Raw genomic sequence first — 18,085 nt, forward strand, 5'->3', positions numbered from 1 at the left:
CGATCTGATGGTGATTGGTAACGTTGGAGATGTCGCGAAGCGCGAACTTGATGGCGTTTTGACCGCTACCCCAGCTCCTGACTTAGCCAGCTGCTCGGTTGGGCTGCGCCGCGGGAGCGTTAATGGCCGTAGCGCGCATCCATCATTTGGTGTGGCAGGTGCTTGCTAACAAGCCACCTGCTGGATTTCCGTGCCTAAGCAAAGATCCGCATATGCAGTTAGTATGTTGCGTGCGCTGGTATGAGGAGCACGTGTAGTGCGTACTGCCGAAAAACAGCTCCACTGGTAGCCCACATTTACAAAGTAGAATGGCTGCGATTATTTTAAGGCGAAGCTTTCTTTTCCCACCACCCTGCCGTTTCGCGGGTCAATCGGTCGGTCGCTGGTGTAGTTTTTCGCCAAATAGATGCTTCCTCACTAATAAAAAATTGACACTACATCCCGCCCTGCGAATGGCATGGATGTCCAGCGAAGCTGTTGCAAAACGACTACACCTGTCGAGGGGGGCATGAAATTTTTATTACTTCATGGTAATGGCAGTGATAATCGCTTTGTGGCAGCTGTGGTAGACCATGATGGGGTTCGGCGACAATTTTCGCTACGTTCATGGAGAAGACCAAATCTAAACACGATCTGTACCGCGTGGTTGGTTGATTGCGTTTGTTGAAGCGTGCGAGTTCAAACGGCTTCGTGACTTTGTAAACTCGTCATTTTCAACAAAGTGCTGCGTAAAAAACAAATAAACATTATTGAATCTGTCCGACAGCAGGATTCGATCACAGGACCCCTAGTACAGTGTCACAAAAGAGCGCTTAATCAAAGCGCGCGCCGCACGTCACGCAAGCCAGCGAAAGAACACGCCGGCCCCACGGCAACTTCAACCGAGGGGGAAAGCGCATATGCCTCAAACAGCCGGCGCGACAAGCGGTGCCTAGACGTCCAGAAGAGCATCGACGAAGCGACGGTAACCAGAGAGTGAGAGAGCACACGCGCGGCCCGAGATACCTTCTCACCCGGCGAGTCGAGAGACATTACTACAGCGTGAGCATGCACCAACGGATGATTCATCACCCCCCCCCCCCCCCCTCTTGACAATGCTTCGACGGCGGCGGTCGAAAGTACAAGAAAAGACGAGATTCCCAAGCTTTGGCCGTGCTACGAGATCACGACTCCGACAGGAAAGTTCGAGAACGCCTGTGGACGCTATATAACCGCCGTGCGAGAATCAGCAGGGGAGTTCAGACCGCTCCGGTAAACAGATGTAACGTGAAGACCGAGCGTCTGCGGAAGAAGGGGATTCCCCGACAAGCTAGTCGACGAGTTCATCGAGCGTCTGCATTTCCGGAAGAAGCTTTTTCTTCGAGATTTGCCCGAGCTACGCCGAGATCGTCTGACTCCAAGACCAACCAGCACGGTGAATACGTTTGGACACTTAGTGTTCCTATTCCTTTTGTACGACTCTTAGTGCTTGTCGTTAATTATTTTCCTGTGTTTTGTGAATACTCATCTGATTTGTATTGTGTTGTGTCTAGCCTAAGTGTGCAAGTGTGTGTGTAACTGCCTTGTGTGAAGAATATATTTTGTTGTGTTTCGACAACTCTGGGCTCTGACTCGGTCTTTGGACAGCAACCGGCGTTCGCTGGTGCACCAGAGGGCCCATTCTTAATTGTCCTTGCTTTCGTAGAATTATTTTCGGAAGCTGATAAGTCGGCTTTGGAATTTGGTCCGCCGTCTGCGCCTCGTTCACGGGGTCTGTGACATACAGAAGACCGATATTGAAACCATTACGCCACATGTAGACGCATGAATTTCTCGCGGGCTTGTCATCAAATATGTGATTCAGATGCTTGTTTTGTGCTTGTTCTTTATTGAAACGAATGCTGTTCTGTATGTTGCATGTTCTACGCGTGATTCCAAGGAATATATGCACTTTTCGCTTCGCTTTGCTGAGTGCTTGAAGCCTGCTTCAACTCCGCCGCGGTTCGGCCCGGTATTGCACGACCTCCGGGATCGGCCCACATTTTTGCCCACGGACGCGGACACAAGAAATGCCGACCAACGAGAGGCTACCCGCTTCCCTGTAAAATACAAATTCGGAAGGCTTCTGGATTCCATGGGGGCGTCATGTGACATGAAAGACACTCACTGAACAAGGTGGCATTTTCACTGGTTCAGCAAAATCCTAATGCGCACGGAATGATGGTATTACGTGGCGATGTAGTTGGGAGACTTCTGCATCACCTCGATGGCGTCAGTTAGCGGTATGTATGATAATGACGTCTGCAAATAATGCGAAGCACGTTCCTTCTCCCGGGTGTGTTTCCTGGTAAAGATTACGGTTGCGTAAGCTACTCCGATTGGAAAAGTACCCAACAGCATAGAAATCACGTAGTGACGTCACCACGGTCTAGCAACTCATTCGGTTCATTTCAGGCTACCATGGGTAGACTGCGGAAAGTAAAGACGCCAGAGGAACAGCGTGAATATAATGTCGTCGTGGAGTAATAAAGGATGTGGTTAAGTACATTTCACTTGTCTCTGGTTCCACTTTTTGTAGAGCCACGTGTCAAGTGACGTCGCAGTGGGTAATCGTTGTGGGTGTCGTTTACAGCTTCGCTGTCCAACCACCTTCACAGCGTGGATTGGAGCCACAGTTTTTTTCTCTCCTTCCCGGCAATAGCTGCTACAAACACCGGACACCACCGGCGGCGGACACGATCGCCAAACGAAACGGCTATTGGAATGACCCCATAACAGTTTACGCTTTCATACATAAACGGACACAATCATTCGCAACAAATGTGACTGCCGCAGTAAGAGTCATTATAATGTCTCGCACATTAGCGCTGGCTATTTTCAGAGCAATGAAGCAATAAACTATTAGCAAAAGATACGACTGGTACAACCTGGGGCTACTCTCCTTAACTACGTCGATAGGCCATATAAATAGTTGGAGAGATCATTTCGCGTTCGCAAAAATTGGAATAAAAATCTGATACCTTCAACATATGCTTTATCAAATAATGGTTGCATTATGGCTGAAATATTTTACTGGTGTAAGGTTCGTGCTGATGCCGCGGTTGGAGGTTGTCCAGTGCTATAGGCATATATCGTGAAAGGGCAACATTGTTGTTGAATGCTAACATTGCTTCATCATCATCAGCCTATATTTATGTCCACTGCAGGACGAAGGCCTCTCCCTGCGATCTCCAATCACCCCTGTCTTGCGCTAGCTGATTCAAAGTTTCAAGTTTATTTCTCCAAAGTTCAAAGTACAAATTGTGTGCAAACACTGTATGGCCCCTTAGCCAAAGGCTAGTAGTGGGGCCATTCACAAATATCTAATTGGCAGTAAGCTTGTCTCTGACACATCAATGCACAGAATAAATATAAGGAACACATAGACCATATAGAAAAACAGTATAGATTGAAAGTAATTAACACTTGGTTAGTGCGAAAAAAAATCTCGTTTGCAACTTCGCATAAAAACATATTTGTAAACAAGTACCTACTATTGGTCGCGTACATGGGATGAACATATTCAGACAGGTTCCGCAGACATTTGCTGAAAATAGTACATTTTTTTTACCAATGTGACACATTTTTGTTTTGTTTAGCCTCAAATGGTAAGTTATTCCACATTTTTATGTCAATAAATTCCACTAATCTCTGGCCATATATACAAGGTCTATTAGAAAAGTATCCGACCTTATTTTCTTTTTGTTTTGCGAACACCTGATGGATGTGAAACAAGCGCGCTTGCATCAGCCGACCTTGAACCTTCGTGCGCATGCGCGAATTTTTTTCCGACAGCCAATAGAGTCAGTCGCTGGGACGCAGCGTTTGAGTGAGATAATGCGCAGTCCTCTCGTCGGTTCTTTATTGCAAGGAAAATGACGGAGCGACTGCAGCAGCGCTACTGCATCAAATTTTGCCAGAAACAGGGCGATAGCCAAGTGGAAACCATTCGAAAGATTCAGACGGCTTTCGGTGACGATGCTATGAGCAGCACACAGATACAACGGTTTAAAGATGATGGCATAGATGGTACAACGGTTTAAAGATGACCGCACATCGGTGGAGAGCGAGCCACACTCCGGTCGGCCATCAACATGCCGAAATGACCACTTCATTGCCGAATTGACGCTGTGGTGATGTGGGACCGTCGTGTGACTATCCGAGAAATTGTGGAAGAGCTGGGCATCAGTACTTTTTCTGCACATTCCATTATGACCGAATATTTGGCCATGAAGAGAGTTGCGGCAAAATTCATGCCGAAGCTGCTCACGGTGGAGCAAAAGCAACTTCGTGTTGAAGTCTCATAAGACATGCTGGATTCCGCAAGCAGTCACCCCGACTTCATGAACACCATAATCACTGGTGACGAGTCTTGTGTGTACGGGTACGACCCGGAAACCAAATCCCAGTCGTCACAGTGGAAACATTCCACGTCACCAAGACCAAAGAAGGCCCGCCAAGTGCGCAGCAATGTCAAAGTAATGCTGACTGCTTTCTTTGACTCCCGCGGTGTATTACACCACGAATACGCCCCACAGGGGCAAACAATCACCAAAGAGTACTACAGGGATGTCCTCCGTCGCCTACGTGATGCTGTGCGGCGCAAGAGACTGGATTTGTGGTAAGCAGGAAATTGGCACATCCACCACGACAATGCTCCTGCACATTCCTCGCACTTGACTGACTTTTTGGGCGAAAAACGACTCTTGTAGTTCAACAGGCTCCTTACTCTCCTGATATGGCCTCCTGTGACTTCTGGCTGTTTCCCAAAATCAAGAGGCCATTTAAAGGAGCGCGATTTAAGATAGGACATTATGGCTGCAACGACAGCTGAGCTAAACTCCATTCCGAAAGAGGCCTTCTCAGAATGCTTCCAACAATGGCAGCACCACTGGGAGAAGTGTGTGGAGTCCCAAGGAGACTACTTTGGGGTTGACTAGGTTTTCAACGTTCCAGTTATGCCAGTTTTTTTTCTTCGGCCAAAGGTCGGAGAAAAACCTCGTATTTCATGTCAGTGGTATATTGAAATTGCAAAACGTTTTATTTCATGTTGGGCGAGCTGGCATACGTATTATTGATACATGAAATGGATTATTGTCTGTTATGATACTATTAACGCATTTGACCATATTTATTTCGCGCGAAGAATCAAAGGGTAGTGTTTGTAATTTTACAAAAATTGATTTACTTGTTTCATTTCGCTCAGAAAAAGTAAGGGTGCGGACGGCTCGTTCTTGAAGGCGTCGAATAGGTTCTAGGTACGTCGTGAAAGTCCATGTCCATGACTCAATACAGTACAATAAATGGGATTGAATAAATGAAAAATACAAAATACGGAGAATGTTTGAAAATGTTCCCGTGCCATGAGAAGAGCATAATAGCCATATGCTAGCTTGGAGCAAAGAGCTTCTATGTGGCAACACCATGTTCCAACTTGCACCTGCAAATTTTCTAACTTCATCAACCCACACAGTCTTCTGCCGTTCTCTACTGCGCTTCCCTTCCATTGGTGTCCATTCTGTAACTTTAATGATCCTACGCATTTCGTGGCCTGCCCCGCGCCATTTTTTTCTGTTAATGTCAATTAGAATATCGGCTATCCCCGTTTGCTCTCTGACCCACACCACTCTCTTCCTGTCTTTTAACGTTACTCCTAACATGTTTCGTTCCATGGCTCTTTGTGTGGTCTTTAACTTGTTCTCGAGCTTCTTTGTTAACCTCCAAGTTTCTGCCACATATGTTAGCACCGGTAGAATACAATGATTGTACACTTTTCTTACACCTAACATATCTTACACCTGCGAAAAGCAAGCAACACGCAGGGCGACTGCAATGTCAGACGCGACAAGCAGCTGCGGTGCTCCCGCGCCCCCGACGACAGCGCCACTACGGCGGAATCGCGCATCCCGACAAGCTTGGAGCGGCCGGTTTTCACGCCTTGCAAATCTAGCCACCCTACCAGAGGCTCAATATAGCAAGTTATGAAAAGTTATCGTACGCCAGAACTACCCATATACGAGAGAAAAAAATATTTCACGAAGTCACATCTATGTTTTGGAGTGAATTTGCAATAAAAAATGTAGGGAAAAAAGGTTTGGTTTTTATTTCTTCAATTAGGAACATTTTTGTTCACGCAATGATTACGGAGGCGTCCTTTTTCTAAAACGGCCAACTCCACATTAAACGGATCTGCGAAAAACGCAGTTGTTTGCTGCTGAGAATATACGGTCGAGCTTGCTCCAACAATTTTTTGTCAGTGCGCCCATGTCACCAAAATACATCAAAGCTATATTGCAGTTAAATATACATAGCCTACTATCGCCCCAGTTCAGGAGTAAAGTTTGGATTTGGCTCTTATAGATATGTAACGCAGTAATTCGCTCATTTTGATTGAACCATTTTATTTGCGCTTGCATTGACCACCCAAAAAAGACTAAATATCAGCGCATGAGCAATATCGCAATACTTTGCGACAAACCTAACATCACCAATCTCTCTTCGTCAGTTGCATCCTCTGTTTGGGATCACTTCTTCTTCTTCTAGGAACAGAGTGGTCCCCAATCTCTTCATTTCCGTCGTCTTCCATTTGAAATGTACCGTCTTTGACCAAAAACACGATAACAATTCAACTAGCGCACGTGAAACAGACTGCACGCGGCCATGTTAGTTGTTTTGGTCAGGAGGCGTTCACGCAGCACTGGTTGAATGGATCTGGCTCACTTTGGTTCAAGCAGGTGCAGCACTTGGCTCACTTTTGATTCGAAACTGTTTTTTAGAGTACACGTTACAATCAGGAATCGACGTGCTGTGGTTACAATCATTATTAAAATAAAAGACACCTAGGTGTACTTTACGTTTCCGTTAAATTTAGCCCAGTTTCGGTTTCTGTATTTGCTTCTTTTAGGAAAAAAAACTCCTCACATACAGTTAGGAAAGAATACTTTACCATCGTTAACTGGTTTACAGCGGGTCGCAGCAGTGAATCGATACATATTTATGATTGCTCTTTTCTTACCGTTCCCTGTGTCTAACAGTGCCCACATGTTTGAACTAGTTTTTGACATGGCGAACCTGCGACTTATAATTAACCCTATGGCAAACACTTCGTGAAAACTAAAGTTCCGGAAGTGTGCAGACAGCATACCAGCCTCCCCTCCTTAATAGAAAAAGGTGCGCAGCTTTCATGGCCGGTAGACAAGAATTTCGAAAGCTACCAAGAATTTTCGAGCGGATAAAATGTAGGTTATTAGTTATATAAAGTCCATATGTTACCCAAACTTTTCGAACTTTGTATTCGCATGCACCCTCATCTGCTGATATTATTATTACTTTCGTATGCTAAGAATGGTTTGGATATTTTTCCAGTGTTTCCGAAATGTAAAAAAAAAACATTTTTTTATGTTTTTCTCACAGCTTCAAACTATTAGAAAATTTTGCATCCCTACGCGTAGCCAGGGGCATACCGGGAACATGGTGGATGTTTCTGTTGTTTTGTCACACATTTTGCTGACACCAGTTATTTTCAAGCTTTGTTTTCATCACACAAATTGGCCCTGTAAAACAAACGACTAGGAAGAATGCACAAATTATACAGTTGCTTACCAACAATGAATTTAAAAACAGAATGGACGCACTTTATCATCAGACCCAAATAGCGACTAGCATCAGTAGCTCATGTCACAGCAAGTATAAAAACCAATCGTGCATGGCCTACATAAGAAGTGAAAGATTCTCACCGTAAATCTGAGCTGAAGGGCAGTCTTGCCGACACATTTTTCCCCAACAATAAGGATATTCAACACGACATCACTGCAAATAGAAGTAAGACAACCACAAGCACATATCATAAATCGATTTCATGTGCGAAAGTGTCAATTGTAAAGTTTGTTGTATACGGAGCGCGCATCTAATCGAACACCACTACTTGGACAGCAAGATAAAGGACCCCGTCTACCCTTGGCTCCCCGCCAAACATTGCTCTACCACTGCAAATTTCTTGTAAGCGTAACTTTCACTGTCACATCTCGTAGTTCAGTGCGCAATGTGTGCGCAAACTATAATCAAGTTTGATGCATCTGCGCGCGCTTTGTGGCATTTCTGAATATCTGCTTTAAATAATGTTACGTGTAGCTGATGCCCAAGGCGCTATTTACAATTTATTTACAGGTAAGTTAACGGAGGCAAAAATGGCGACGCTATATCAAGCGGGAACACGTCGTCTTCCTTGTCCTCAGTACAGCCACACTGAGGCGGCTGTTCCGTATCAATATAAATCAAAGCTTCTTTGAGATGGAGAGCACCCTAGAACCTTATTACAGCAGTGTTACTGCTTTTCTCTCAACGAAGGCCCTCCATGACTTCGTTATGGAGAGTGGTCTTGACAAGGTACTCTAGTTGCTTGTTACTCTGAGTGCTTGTTAATGGTGTGTGCGCGTGCATCGTGTATGAATGGATTATCTCACGCACCGTCCCTGCCGACTGGGGTAGCATGCATGGCCAGGCAAACATCTCCAGCGTCCATTAAAGCATTTTATTGCGATGGCAACTATATGGACACCCCAAAGCGGGTTTATGCCATCGGCCGTCGCCGTGAGGTTCCGTATGATGTCAACGACGATGAAATCGTCTTCGCGCGTCGTATGCTGTATGTACAAGTTAAAGGGCGCGAGGGACGCGCGCTTTCACGGGGAGCGAACGCACGGCGGAGAGCAAACGCGCCTTCTGCGCCGTGTTCCCTGAAGGGCTGCAGAATGAAGCGTCTTTTTCCTCTTTTACAATCACTATATATATATATATATATATATATATATATATATATATATATATATATATATAAAGAGAGAGAGAGAGCAAGCGCGACTTATTCCGTCGCGTGAAAGGCCGTGGTGGGACGGAAGGGAGGGAGCGGAGGCGACGTTGAGCTGCGACACCAAATGCCTAATTATGTAAAAACGTTGCTAGGCGAGAAAGACTTCCGACGCTGCTCGACGAGTGCCCCGTTTTTATCTCGTCGAAAACCTCTGAGCCGCCCCCACAACAGTCACCAACGCCGCGCGCGTTCGGTGCGAACGCGGGCAAACGCCGACGGCGTCGACAACAGTTCTGCACGTTGCTGGTGCTGCTGCATGTCCAAGTTTATACAGCGGATAAAACTAATATCCTTACTCCGTATGGCTCTCTACTAATTTGCTATCGCAATTGATGCTTCGCCTTTAGGGTGAAACTGCGACAAATTTTTTTCTCTCTCTCACCATTCAGTGCAATGACAAGCTCCAATCAGAGATTCCTGAAACAAAACGTAGAAGTAGTAGTAGTAGTAGTAGTAGTAGTAGTAGTAGTAGTAGTAGTAGTGGTGGTAGTAGTAGTAGTAGTAGTAGTAGTAGTAGTAGTAGTAGTAGTAGTAGTAGTAGTAGTAGTAGTAGTAGTAGTAGTAAACTTTATTTGGTGTTTTGTAATGAAGTCCCAGAGGATAGAGCCCTAATTCTAGGGCACCATTACAGCATCCGGCGCGCGGCGACTATTTTATTGCCCGTGGTCTTTATACCGAACCTCACGGCGACGACGACGGCGACGGCAGAAATTCGCCTAGAGTGTCCATAAATAAAACAAAAATTCAAAGAACTTCCACTACTGTGCAGATGGAAGCCAGCGAAGCTGTAACTTTGGTGGGTCTGCTATAGTGAATATTGCCCCCACGATAAGAATGAGCGTATCGTCGTTGGGCATCACCCAGCCGAACATGTCTATCATGAACGTTCTGGTTGAGAAACTTGCGTTGAAACCTGGCCGTCGAACCGGGGAAGTTGGCGCTATCGTTGCCGAGGCGTACACCACCGTTGTCACGTTTCCTGGAGGGCAAGACGACGCTGACGATTGGCCTCAACATCGCGCTCCCGCAATTCGGGGCGGCGGCTCTTCGCTGACGTTTGGCCTCAACATCGCCCTTCCGCGACTCTGGGTCCGCTGCTTTTCGCTGACGTTTCGCCTGGGTTTCGGAAGTCCACCACCGCCACTAGAATCGGCATGTCGACGACGAGCCCTTTCCCGAGTGAGTTCGCGGCGCCGTTGCTCAAACGCTGCATGCTCCTCGGCGGAACGCACCACGCATGGCCTTCCCAACCAATCGCCGAGACTGATCTGAGGCAAGGGAAGCCCGGCGGAGCGCGCGCCAACCCCTTTTCCTTCCCTTTCCCGGGCATCACGTGATCCGGCGCCGGCGCTGCTTTTCTCGCACCCACTCTTTCTTTCTTCATTCCTTCCTTCCTGTCTCTCTTTCCTTCTTTATTTCTTTCTGTCTTGTCCCTGGCTCATGCCCGCATATCCATGGCTCATACGCGCATATCCAATGCGGGTATGCCCCACACGTGACTTTTTTCGTGACTGCAACGCCACCGAAACTTGTGAGCCAGTACAAGCTTCGCTTGAAAATTTTAGGGTTGTGGAGGGGGGGGGGGACGAGCCCGGTGTAACCCCCCCCCCCCTCTGGCTACACCCGTAGCTGAGTGCTCCATGTTTTGGCGGACACAGGTATCCCCAATAAAAAAATAGCAGTGGCTTAGCTCGGCTATGCCAGGATATACGTAGCGTGAGCGAAGGTTCAGCTGGTTATGTTTAGCTTTCCTGGTTGTCTAGGATTAGGTGGATTATCATGCTTACTGCTGCTGCAATGGCAGACACGGTATATGCATTGTGTGACCATTTCATTAGACGACGGATCTGAACGAATGGAATCCGTGGCGAAAGTAAACGTTCGGCCACATCGTTCAGAAGCGGTAGACCTGGTGGCATGGGCGGGTAACGATACCCAATGGTAATGCTAAAGAGTGGAATCTAACAAGAAAGTTCTTGCACGTTGTACAAACCGGCGCCACGGTTTCAGCCCACTCAGGCGGCGCCGCTAAACTCAACGTTTCACGCATGGCACTACTTACCGGCGTCAAGTCTTTCATGTGCCACAGTCTTTCACACACGTCGCACACATATCCAAACGGATTGTTTACGAAGTCCGTCTCGAAGGTCCGAGTCGCACTGGCGCTTTCGTTAAGTTTCACCGTACAGTCAGTCAATCGGCAAGCCTGAATTGATTGATTCTCGGTTGATTCTCGGGAATTATATTTATGTCGGAGCCGGTGGCTAGCTTGAAACCGACGTTGTGTCCATTTATGCTGACCGTTTCTATCCAAGCCGAGTTGTTTATGGTGTGGAGCTCCAGACGCTCCGAGAAAAAATATTGTTGGTGATGCTGCTGCTGAGGATTGCTGAGGAGACCTATGCGCTTGTGGGAGGAGTAGCTGCCTCGTTGGGAGTTGCTGCTTATGTTGAAGAGGTCCAGGCTCTCCAAGAAAAATGCTTGCTGCTGATCCTGTCGCTGTGGATCCTCGAGGAGACCTATGCGCTGGCGGGACTCGGGAGTTGATGCTGCCTCCTTGGCCTTGCCTACACATGCTGGCGAAATGCCCGAATTTGCCACAGTTGTAACAGTTGAAGCCATAGGCTGGTAATTCGCGAGGTTTGTGCGTTGTTCCAACATTTTTGTTGCGGTTTCACTTGTGGTTTCTGCCGCTGGTTCCACGATGTTGCTGGTTGTTGCGAGTTCCACTTTAGTTGTTTCTGCTTTTGTATAGCTTCTACTTCAAGCTTCGGCTCTTCAAGCTCTTTTACGTGTTTTTTTTTAATTAACGCTGCCTTGCACGTGATTATTATTCTGTCGAGCGTCAAGCCCCGTTCGCGAAAAAGGCGCTCTCGCAGAGCTACGTCTTTTATTCCTAAAACGATGCGGTCGCAAATGAGTCGGTCTTTTTTCTCCCCGAAGTCGCACTTTTCTGCTTGCAGCAGACGCCTGTATTACGTTTTTTTTTTTTTTTTTTTTTTTTTTTTTTTTATGGCTTGTACAGCGCGTCGAACTGTTCTAGGAGGCAGGTAACTTGATCCATCGGCTCCACGCCGTCGGCCGTTGGGAATAGAGGGGGAAATGTCTGGGCGACGCGGCGGCCGCGAGCCCCGAGAACGTGGAGGAGTACGGCGCTTTTCGCGTGGCTGCAGGTTTGGTGGCGTACTCACAGGCTTGTTCGTACGTGGTGTACGCTTCTTTCCACTCCTCTCTGGCGTGTTGCGGGCTGTCGCCTGGCGCAATGTGTGCCGGTGGTTGCAGGAGTACGTTGGCCATATTTGATGGGTTGGTTACGATTACTCTGACACCATGTTATGTTATCTTGCCCCCCCTCTCTCGAAAGAAATTCCTGGCTACATCACTGCACTCAGCACAATGATAACGGCAAGCATACACGTAGATCGCGGAGATCTGATCTGAGGGTCAAGCGCGTCGGAGTTTTTATACATGACTCGTCGAAGGTTCCACCGTAATCGCTGGTGCTCTCATACCTTCCAGAGAGTACAACACAGTTCGCCTACATTACACAAACTTCAGTGAGAAACGACAACGTGGTACCAACGATAACATTCGAGAAACTTCCGACATAAAAAAAGCGCGTCTTGCGCTCAGCGATAACATCGTAATAAAGATTGACTTGAATTCTTGGGTTTCACGTGCGAAAACCACGATTTGATTATGAGGCACGCCATAGTGGGGGGGGTGCTCCGGATTAATTTTGACCACCAGGGGTTCTTTAACATACCGCCACTGCAAGGGACACGGGCGTTTTTGCATTTCGTCCCCATCGAAATGCGGCCGCCGCGGCCGGGATTTGAACCCGCGATCGCGTGCTTAGCAGATCAACACCATAGCCGCTAAGCCACCGCGGCGGGTCGCAACAAAGATTGCCTCGTGAAAAACGCTCACCGGAAACAATTTATACGCGATGGTCACATTTTTGGCGGTAGTCGGCGAAGCTCTTGCTCCTTGTGCGTGCGTGCGTGCGTGCGTGCGTGCGTGCGTGCGTGCGTGTGACTACAGTAGTCATTCAGTGTAACGGGCAGCGCTTTTGCAACAAACGCATAGACTATGCGCGAACAGGTTCTCACAATCAATCTTACCTCCGCGACAGGGGCCTGGTACGAAAGCCACAAATAGCGTTTGCAGTTATTGGCGTAACGGTCTACACTCACAATTTTTGGTCTGTAGATACGAACGTTTGTGACAACTGTGTGCTTCTCTCCCCCGTCACTTCGTAGACCCTGGCGCCCTTACAGAGCCATGACGAACTAAATGTACCAGCGATGCGTTGTGAGAGCATTTCAAATTTCCCAGGCAAGGCTCGGACAGAGGCTCTCGTCGATGCCCCGAAGGAACTTTAACCACTTCTCAATCAAGAATGAGAGACAACTTACTACTCTTCGTTCATTGCAGAAAGCAAGAAGCCCCGTCGGTGCTATATGCCGGTGGCGAGACGCTTTTTGCGGAAACTACGCGCACTGATCTGATCGAAACTTGAAAGGAATGCCGGAAAGACACCGATCACACCGCCGAGATAAGCGTGCCACGGCGACTGTTGCAAGAAGAATCGAGAGATGGCGCCACCATCCTGTGCGACGCAAGGTCCCTTGATAGTACAAGGGCGCTTCAAGTTACCCCGTTGCGAACTCCAAAGCCACGCACTCGAGTGCTCTCGGGCGCGACGCCCTTGCAGAATGCAGATTAGCTGAGCGGTGGTTTTAGACGGCTGAGCTCGCGTCACCTCAAGATTGCTGTCCCAATCGCATCCGCTATGGCATTTCGCGCGTTGTCAACATCGCACACCGCAGACAAGCTAGTAGCTACTGCAGTTCCTGAACGACGATGATGAAATCGACCCAGGTAGCATGATGGGGATACGTAACTTTTTTTTTTCTTTTTTTACCATTTATCTCAGACATTTAAAACGTCTGAAAGAAGACGCGGAATAGAAGCTCATACGCTAGAAAACGCCGTATATTTAGTCTAATGTCCAGATTTAATCTATTATGTTGACGATGTAAACTTTTAAAAACGTCGCAATAAATCCAGAATTGGTAGCTTTCACGTGACGTCACAGACCCACCTTATCACCGTGCCGGTGCACCAGCATGGCGGCTACGACTAAGGTCACTGAAAGTAATAGTATTGATAGCTTTCATGTGACGTCACGGACCCAGCTTATGACCGTGTCGGTGCACCAGCATTGCGGCTACGATGACGTCAGTGCAAAACGTATTTGCAAATACCTAAAGAATCATGCTGAAACCGCGGTCAAAATCCGTTGTAAGGCATTTTTGCTCGTTTTTGCAGCTTAATTTTCAGCTTAGCTTTACTTTCATTTCTTTTTTTCTTTTTTTCTTTTTGTTCGCTGACAACGGAAAAAGATCAGCGCGAGTAACCCGCGATTGGAGCGGCAAAATTACGATGCGTGGCGCTGCAGCTAACGAGTAGGACTACCGCGGCCGTTCCCACTTTTCACACTCGAGGGTAGCTCGATCTACCAGTTGTGGTTTGGAAGTCATTATTCGGTTTGACGGCTGGTCAACGTAAGAACCAGAGCTGAACAGATCGTGATAACGATTAGCGATCACGCGGCCTCCATTGCAGATAACTGCTGACTTCGCCATGTAACAAACATGAGAAAAATCCCAGAAATCTCTACATGCATATACTTGCACAACAGCGTCACGGATCGCAATTTCGCTGCCCAGGACGGTGGTCATTTTTCTAACCATTGCCGCACTATATGCAAAAGGAAGCTCTTGCATCATAACAAGTAGATGCCCAAACAAATATTGATGATGTTTAATTTATGTAGAAATTCACAACCCTTTCAGTACAGCCGTATAATAAATATTATTGTATAAATAAAAAGATTTACACTAACAGCGTAAAATTAACACATCCGTTCACGAACAGCAGCAGAACAGAAATGTAGAACAAGGTAAAAAGGCTCCAAAATTATCATAATATCAGGCACACGGCTGCACTGCGCCATGCGTCTTCTGCACGTGGTGATTCCTCGGCTCTGCTGCTATCTCCAGCTGACGCTACCGACGATTTCCTACCACTGGGTACCACCACCATCACCGATCTTCGCTATAAATCATCGACCCTGAGGACAGTGGCTCGGCAGCAGCGGTAGCACAACCGATACATCTGTTCATTTTCGTCCGTCTGGGCAGGTAGTTCACGGCCTGTAAAAAAATTGCTCTCTTGTTCTTAGCTCCTTATGCGCTCCTTCAATTGGGTACGATTTCGGGCGGTTCTTATGAACTGTGCAACTGCGGAACTCCTCAGGGCTCGGTCCTATCCCCGTTACTCTTTAACATCGCCATGCATAAATTTTCTAACAGGCTAGCCGAACTCCCAAAAGTGGGCCACGCAATTTATGCGGACGACATTACAATCTGGTCTCCGGGGGGATCTCTGGCCAAACTAGAGCAATCCTTACAGGGGGCCATAGAGGTGACGGAGGAGTTCCTCACAGACACAGGACTAAAGCTATCGCCGAGCAAATCCGAACTCTTACTCCACAGGCAGGCTAGGCAAGGCGTTAGGAACCTTGAGCCTCTGGAAACACTGCCAGTCAAAATTACGACTAGGGAAGGACACCCATTCCGAGGGTGAACTCCATCAAAACTTTAGGACTTTTAATCAACGCCAAAGGATGTAATTCAGAAGCTCTAAAAAAGCTCGGAGCACAGGCGCACAATATACTCAGGCTACTTGCCAGAGTTACAAGTAGAAAGGGGGGACTCAAGGAGGACAGCCTACTCAGGGTCTTTCAGGCCTTCTTCATCAGTCAAGTTACCTACACGGCGCCTTTCCTCAAATGGAGCAAAGCAGAAAGGAACAAACTCGACACCCTCATTAGGTCCGGTATCAAAAGATTACTTGGCATCCCACGGAGCAAGGAGAAACTGTTGGAGCTTGGTGTTCACAATACTATCGACGAATTAATCGAGGCACATCTCACTGCACAGATCTCCAGGCTTTCGTTAACTAAACCGGGTAACAAAATCCTTAACGAAGCAGGTATATCATCCATACAACCGCCGCTCGACAGATACCCCCTGTCCAAAGAGGCCAAGGAAGGTATAACGGTCGATCCCGTACCGAGAAACATTCATCCGGTATATAACGAGGGCCGAAGAATCGCACGGGCTAAAGCCATCCTTGAAAGAGTTAATCCGTACGGCGCAGATGCACGCTTCGTTGACGCGGCCAAATACGGCAGCGAAAACAGGTTTGCAATCGCGGTTGTAGACGCGCGCGGAACGCTGATTAGCGCTGCGTCCGTTTGCACTAAGTACGCAAACGAGGCGGAGGAAACCGCGATAGCCTTGGCCCTTAACGCTGCCAAAGGCCCAACTGACTGTTTTCTCCGACTCGCGCACTAGCCGTCAGGGCCTTCTCGTCAGCCCTAGTGTCTAAGCACACGGCTAGCCTAGTCAACAAATCTCTTCAAAATACTGCGGACAACGAGACAGGAGGTCACCACATCGCCTGGTTCCCTGCCCACGTTAAAGGAGTAGATAATCAAGCGGGTTGCAAGCCCAACGAGCAGGTCCACTGCCTTGCGCGTGAATTCACGAACCGAGCCCGAGCTAACGGTCCAGCTCTCTCACAGGATTGCTCCACTAAAGACCCTCTTACTACCGTTAACGAGATCACATCGCACTACATACTGAGCAGGAGGAAATTCCCTCCCTCTCACCCAAAATTAAACAGGGCTCAGTCTGTCACGTTCAGGCTCTTACAGACGAGATCGTACCTCACCCCCAGATCGCTCAATCGGATAGATTCCAACTTCCCGCAATTGTGCTCCAAATGTGGGCACGAGTACTGCTCTTTCGATCATATGCTCTGGCTGTGCTCGTTCAACGCGGGCTCTGGTCTTCACGAGAAGTCCAAGTGGGACGCCCTATACTGCAAAGCGCGGTCTTTACGCATCAACGACAGGCCGTCCAGAGGGCCCGCGACGTCGCCGAGAGCCACCAGTTCCCGGTTCCGTCATGGGCGGAGCCACCAACTTGAATGGGGTGCCTTCAGCTCCCCCAATCTTTTTTCCTCAGGACCTTTCAATAAAGTTCTTGTCACCTGTCAACTGTCTTGTTCTTAGCGTGTTGTCTGTGTTGCCGCTGCTGCCACGTGGATTGAATTTGCTCTGTGTGCTGTATTTCCTGCGCCATGTCAACACAAAATGCATGCCCCCCTACATGTAATGAGGCCAATAAATCGGATAAAGTGTCCGTGGCATGTGGTGAGTGTAGCTACTTTTTTCACATAAGAACATGTGCTGGTATATCGGAGAAACAATATAAAAAGAAATCTGGATCAGCTAAGTGGATTTGCGCTACATGCAAAGATAATGGAAAACACTGCTTCAATTCATACACAACACAGGCCTCATAGCACACATAAATACACATATACACATCAAGAATTATGCCTTAACGGCAAGTCTTTATCACAATAAAAAAAAAGAATGCCGATAGCACTCAAGGGAGGCCGGCATCTGAAGAACTCATCATCATCATTCGCCTATATTTATGTCCACTGCAGGCCGAAGGCCTCTCCCTGCGATCTCCAATTACCCCTGTCTCGCGCTAGCTGACTCCAACTTGCACCTGCAAATTTCATAACTTCATCACCCCACCTAGTTTTTTTGCCGTCCTCGACTGCGCTTCCCTTCTCTTGGTTTCCATTCTGTAACTCTAGTGGTCCACCGATTATCCATCCTACGCATTACATGGCCTATCTAGCTCCATTTTTTCATCTTAATGTCAACTAGAATATCGGCTATCCCCGTTTGCTCTCTGATCCACACCGCTCTCTTCCTGTCTCTTAAAGTTAGGCCTAACATGTTTCGTTTCATCGCTCTCTGTGCGGTTCTTAACTTGTTCTCGAGCTTCTTTGTGAACCTCCAAGTTCTTGCCCCATATATTAGCACCGGTAGAATGCAATGATTGTACACTTTTCTTTTCAACGACAGTGGTAAGCTCCCAGTCAGGATTTGGCGATGCCTGCCTTATGCACTCCAACCCAATGTTATTCTTCTGCAAATTTTCTTCTCATGATCAGGGTAATTGTGGGTGAGTAATGTGAGTGATCACGGTGAGTAATTGACCTAGATAAACGTACTCCTTTACAGACTCTAGAGGCTGACTG

General features: G+C 47.5%; 1 protein-coding gene across 2 annotated transcripts in view; it reads right to left on the minus strand.

The window, feature by feature from the left end:
* The window catches only part of LOC119458954 (uncharacterized), a 40,079-nt gene extending 26,614 nt beyond the window's left edge, over positions 1 to 13,465 (minus strand). Inside the window, exons 1-2 of one of the 2 annotated variants that reach the window (XM_049670845.1) lie at positions 13,306 to 13,465; positions 7,755 to 7,827 (exon numbers count right to left, since the gene is read on the minus strand). In XM_049670845.1, the coding sequence (XP_049526802.1) occupies positions 7,755 to 7,827; positions 13,306 to 13,319 (87 nt within the window). In that variant the 5' untranslated portion in view covers positions 13,320 to 13,465. The remainder of the gene's footprint in view (positions 1 to 7,754; positions 7,828 to 13,305) is intronic. The other variant, XM_049670846.1, reaches the window with a different exon arrangement.
* Positions 13,466 to 18,085: the final 4,620 nt, after the last annotated feature.

This window comes from Dermacentor silvarum, chromosome 7 (assembly GCF_013339745.2).
Source record: "Dermacentor silvarum isolate Dsil-2018 chromosome 7, BIME_Dsil_1.4, whole genome shotgun sequence".
Lineage (NCBI taxonomy): Eukaryota > Metazoa > Arthropoda > Arachnida > Ixodida > Ixodidae > Dermacentor > Dermacentor silvarum.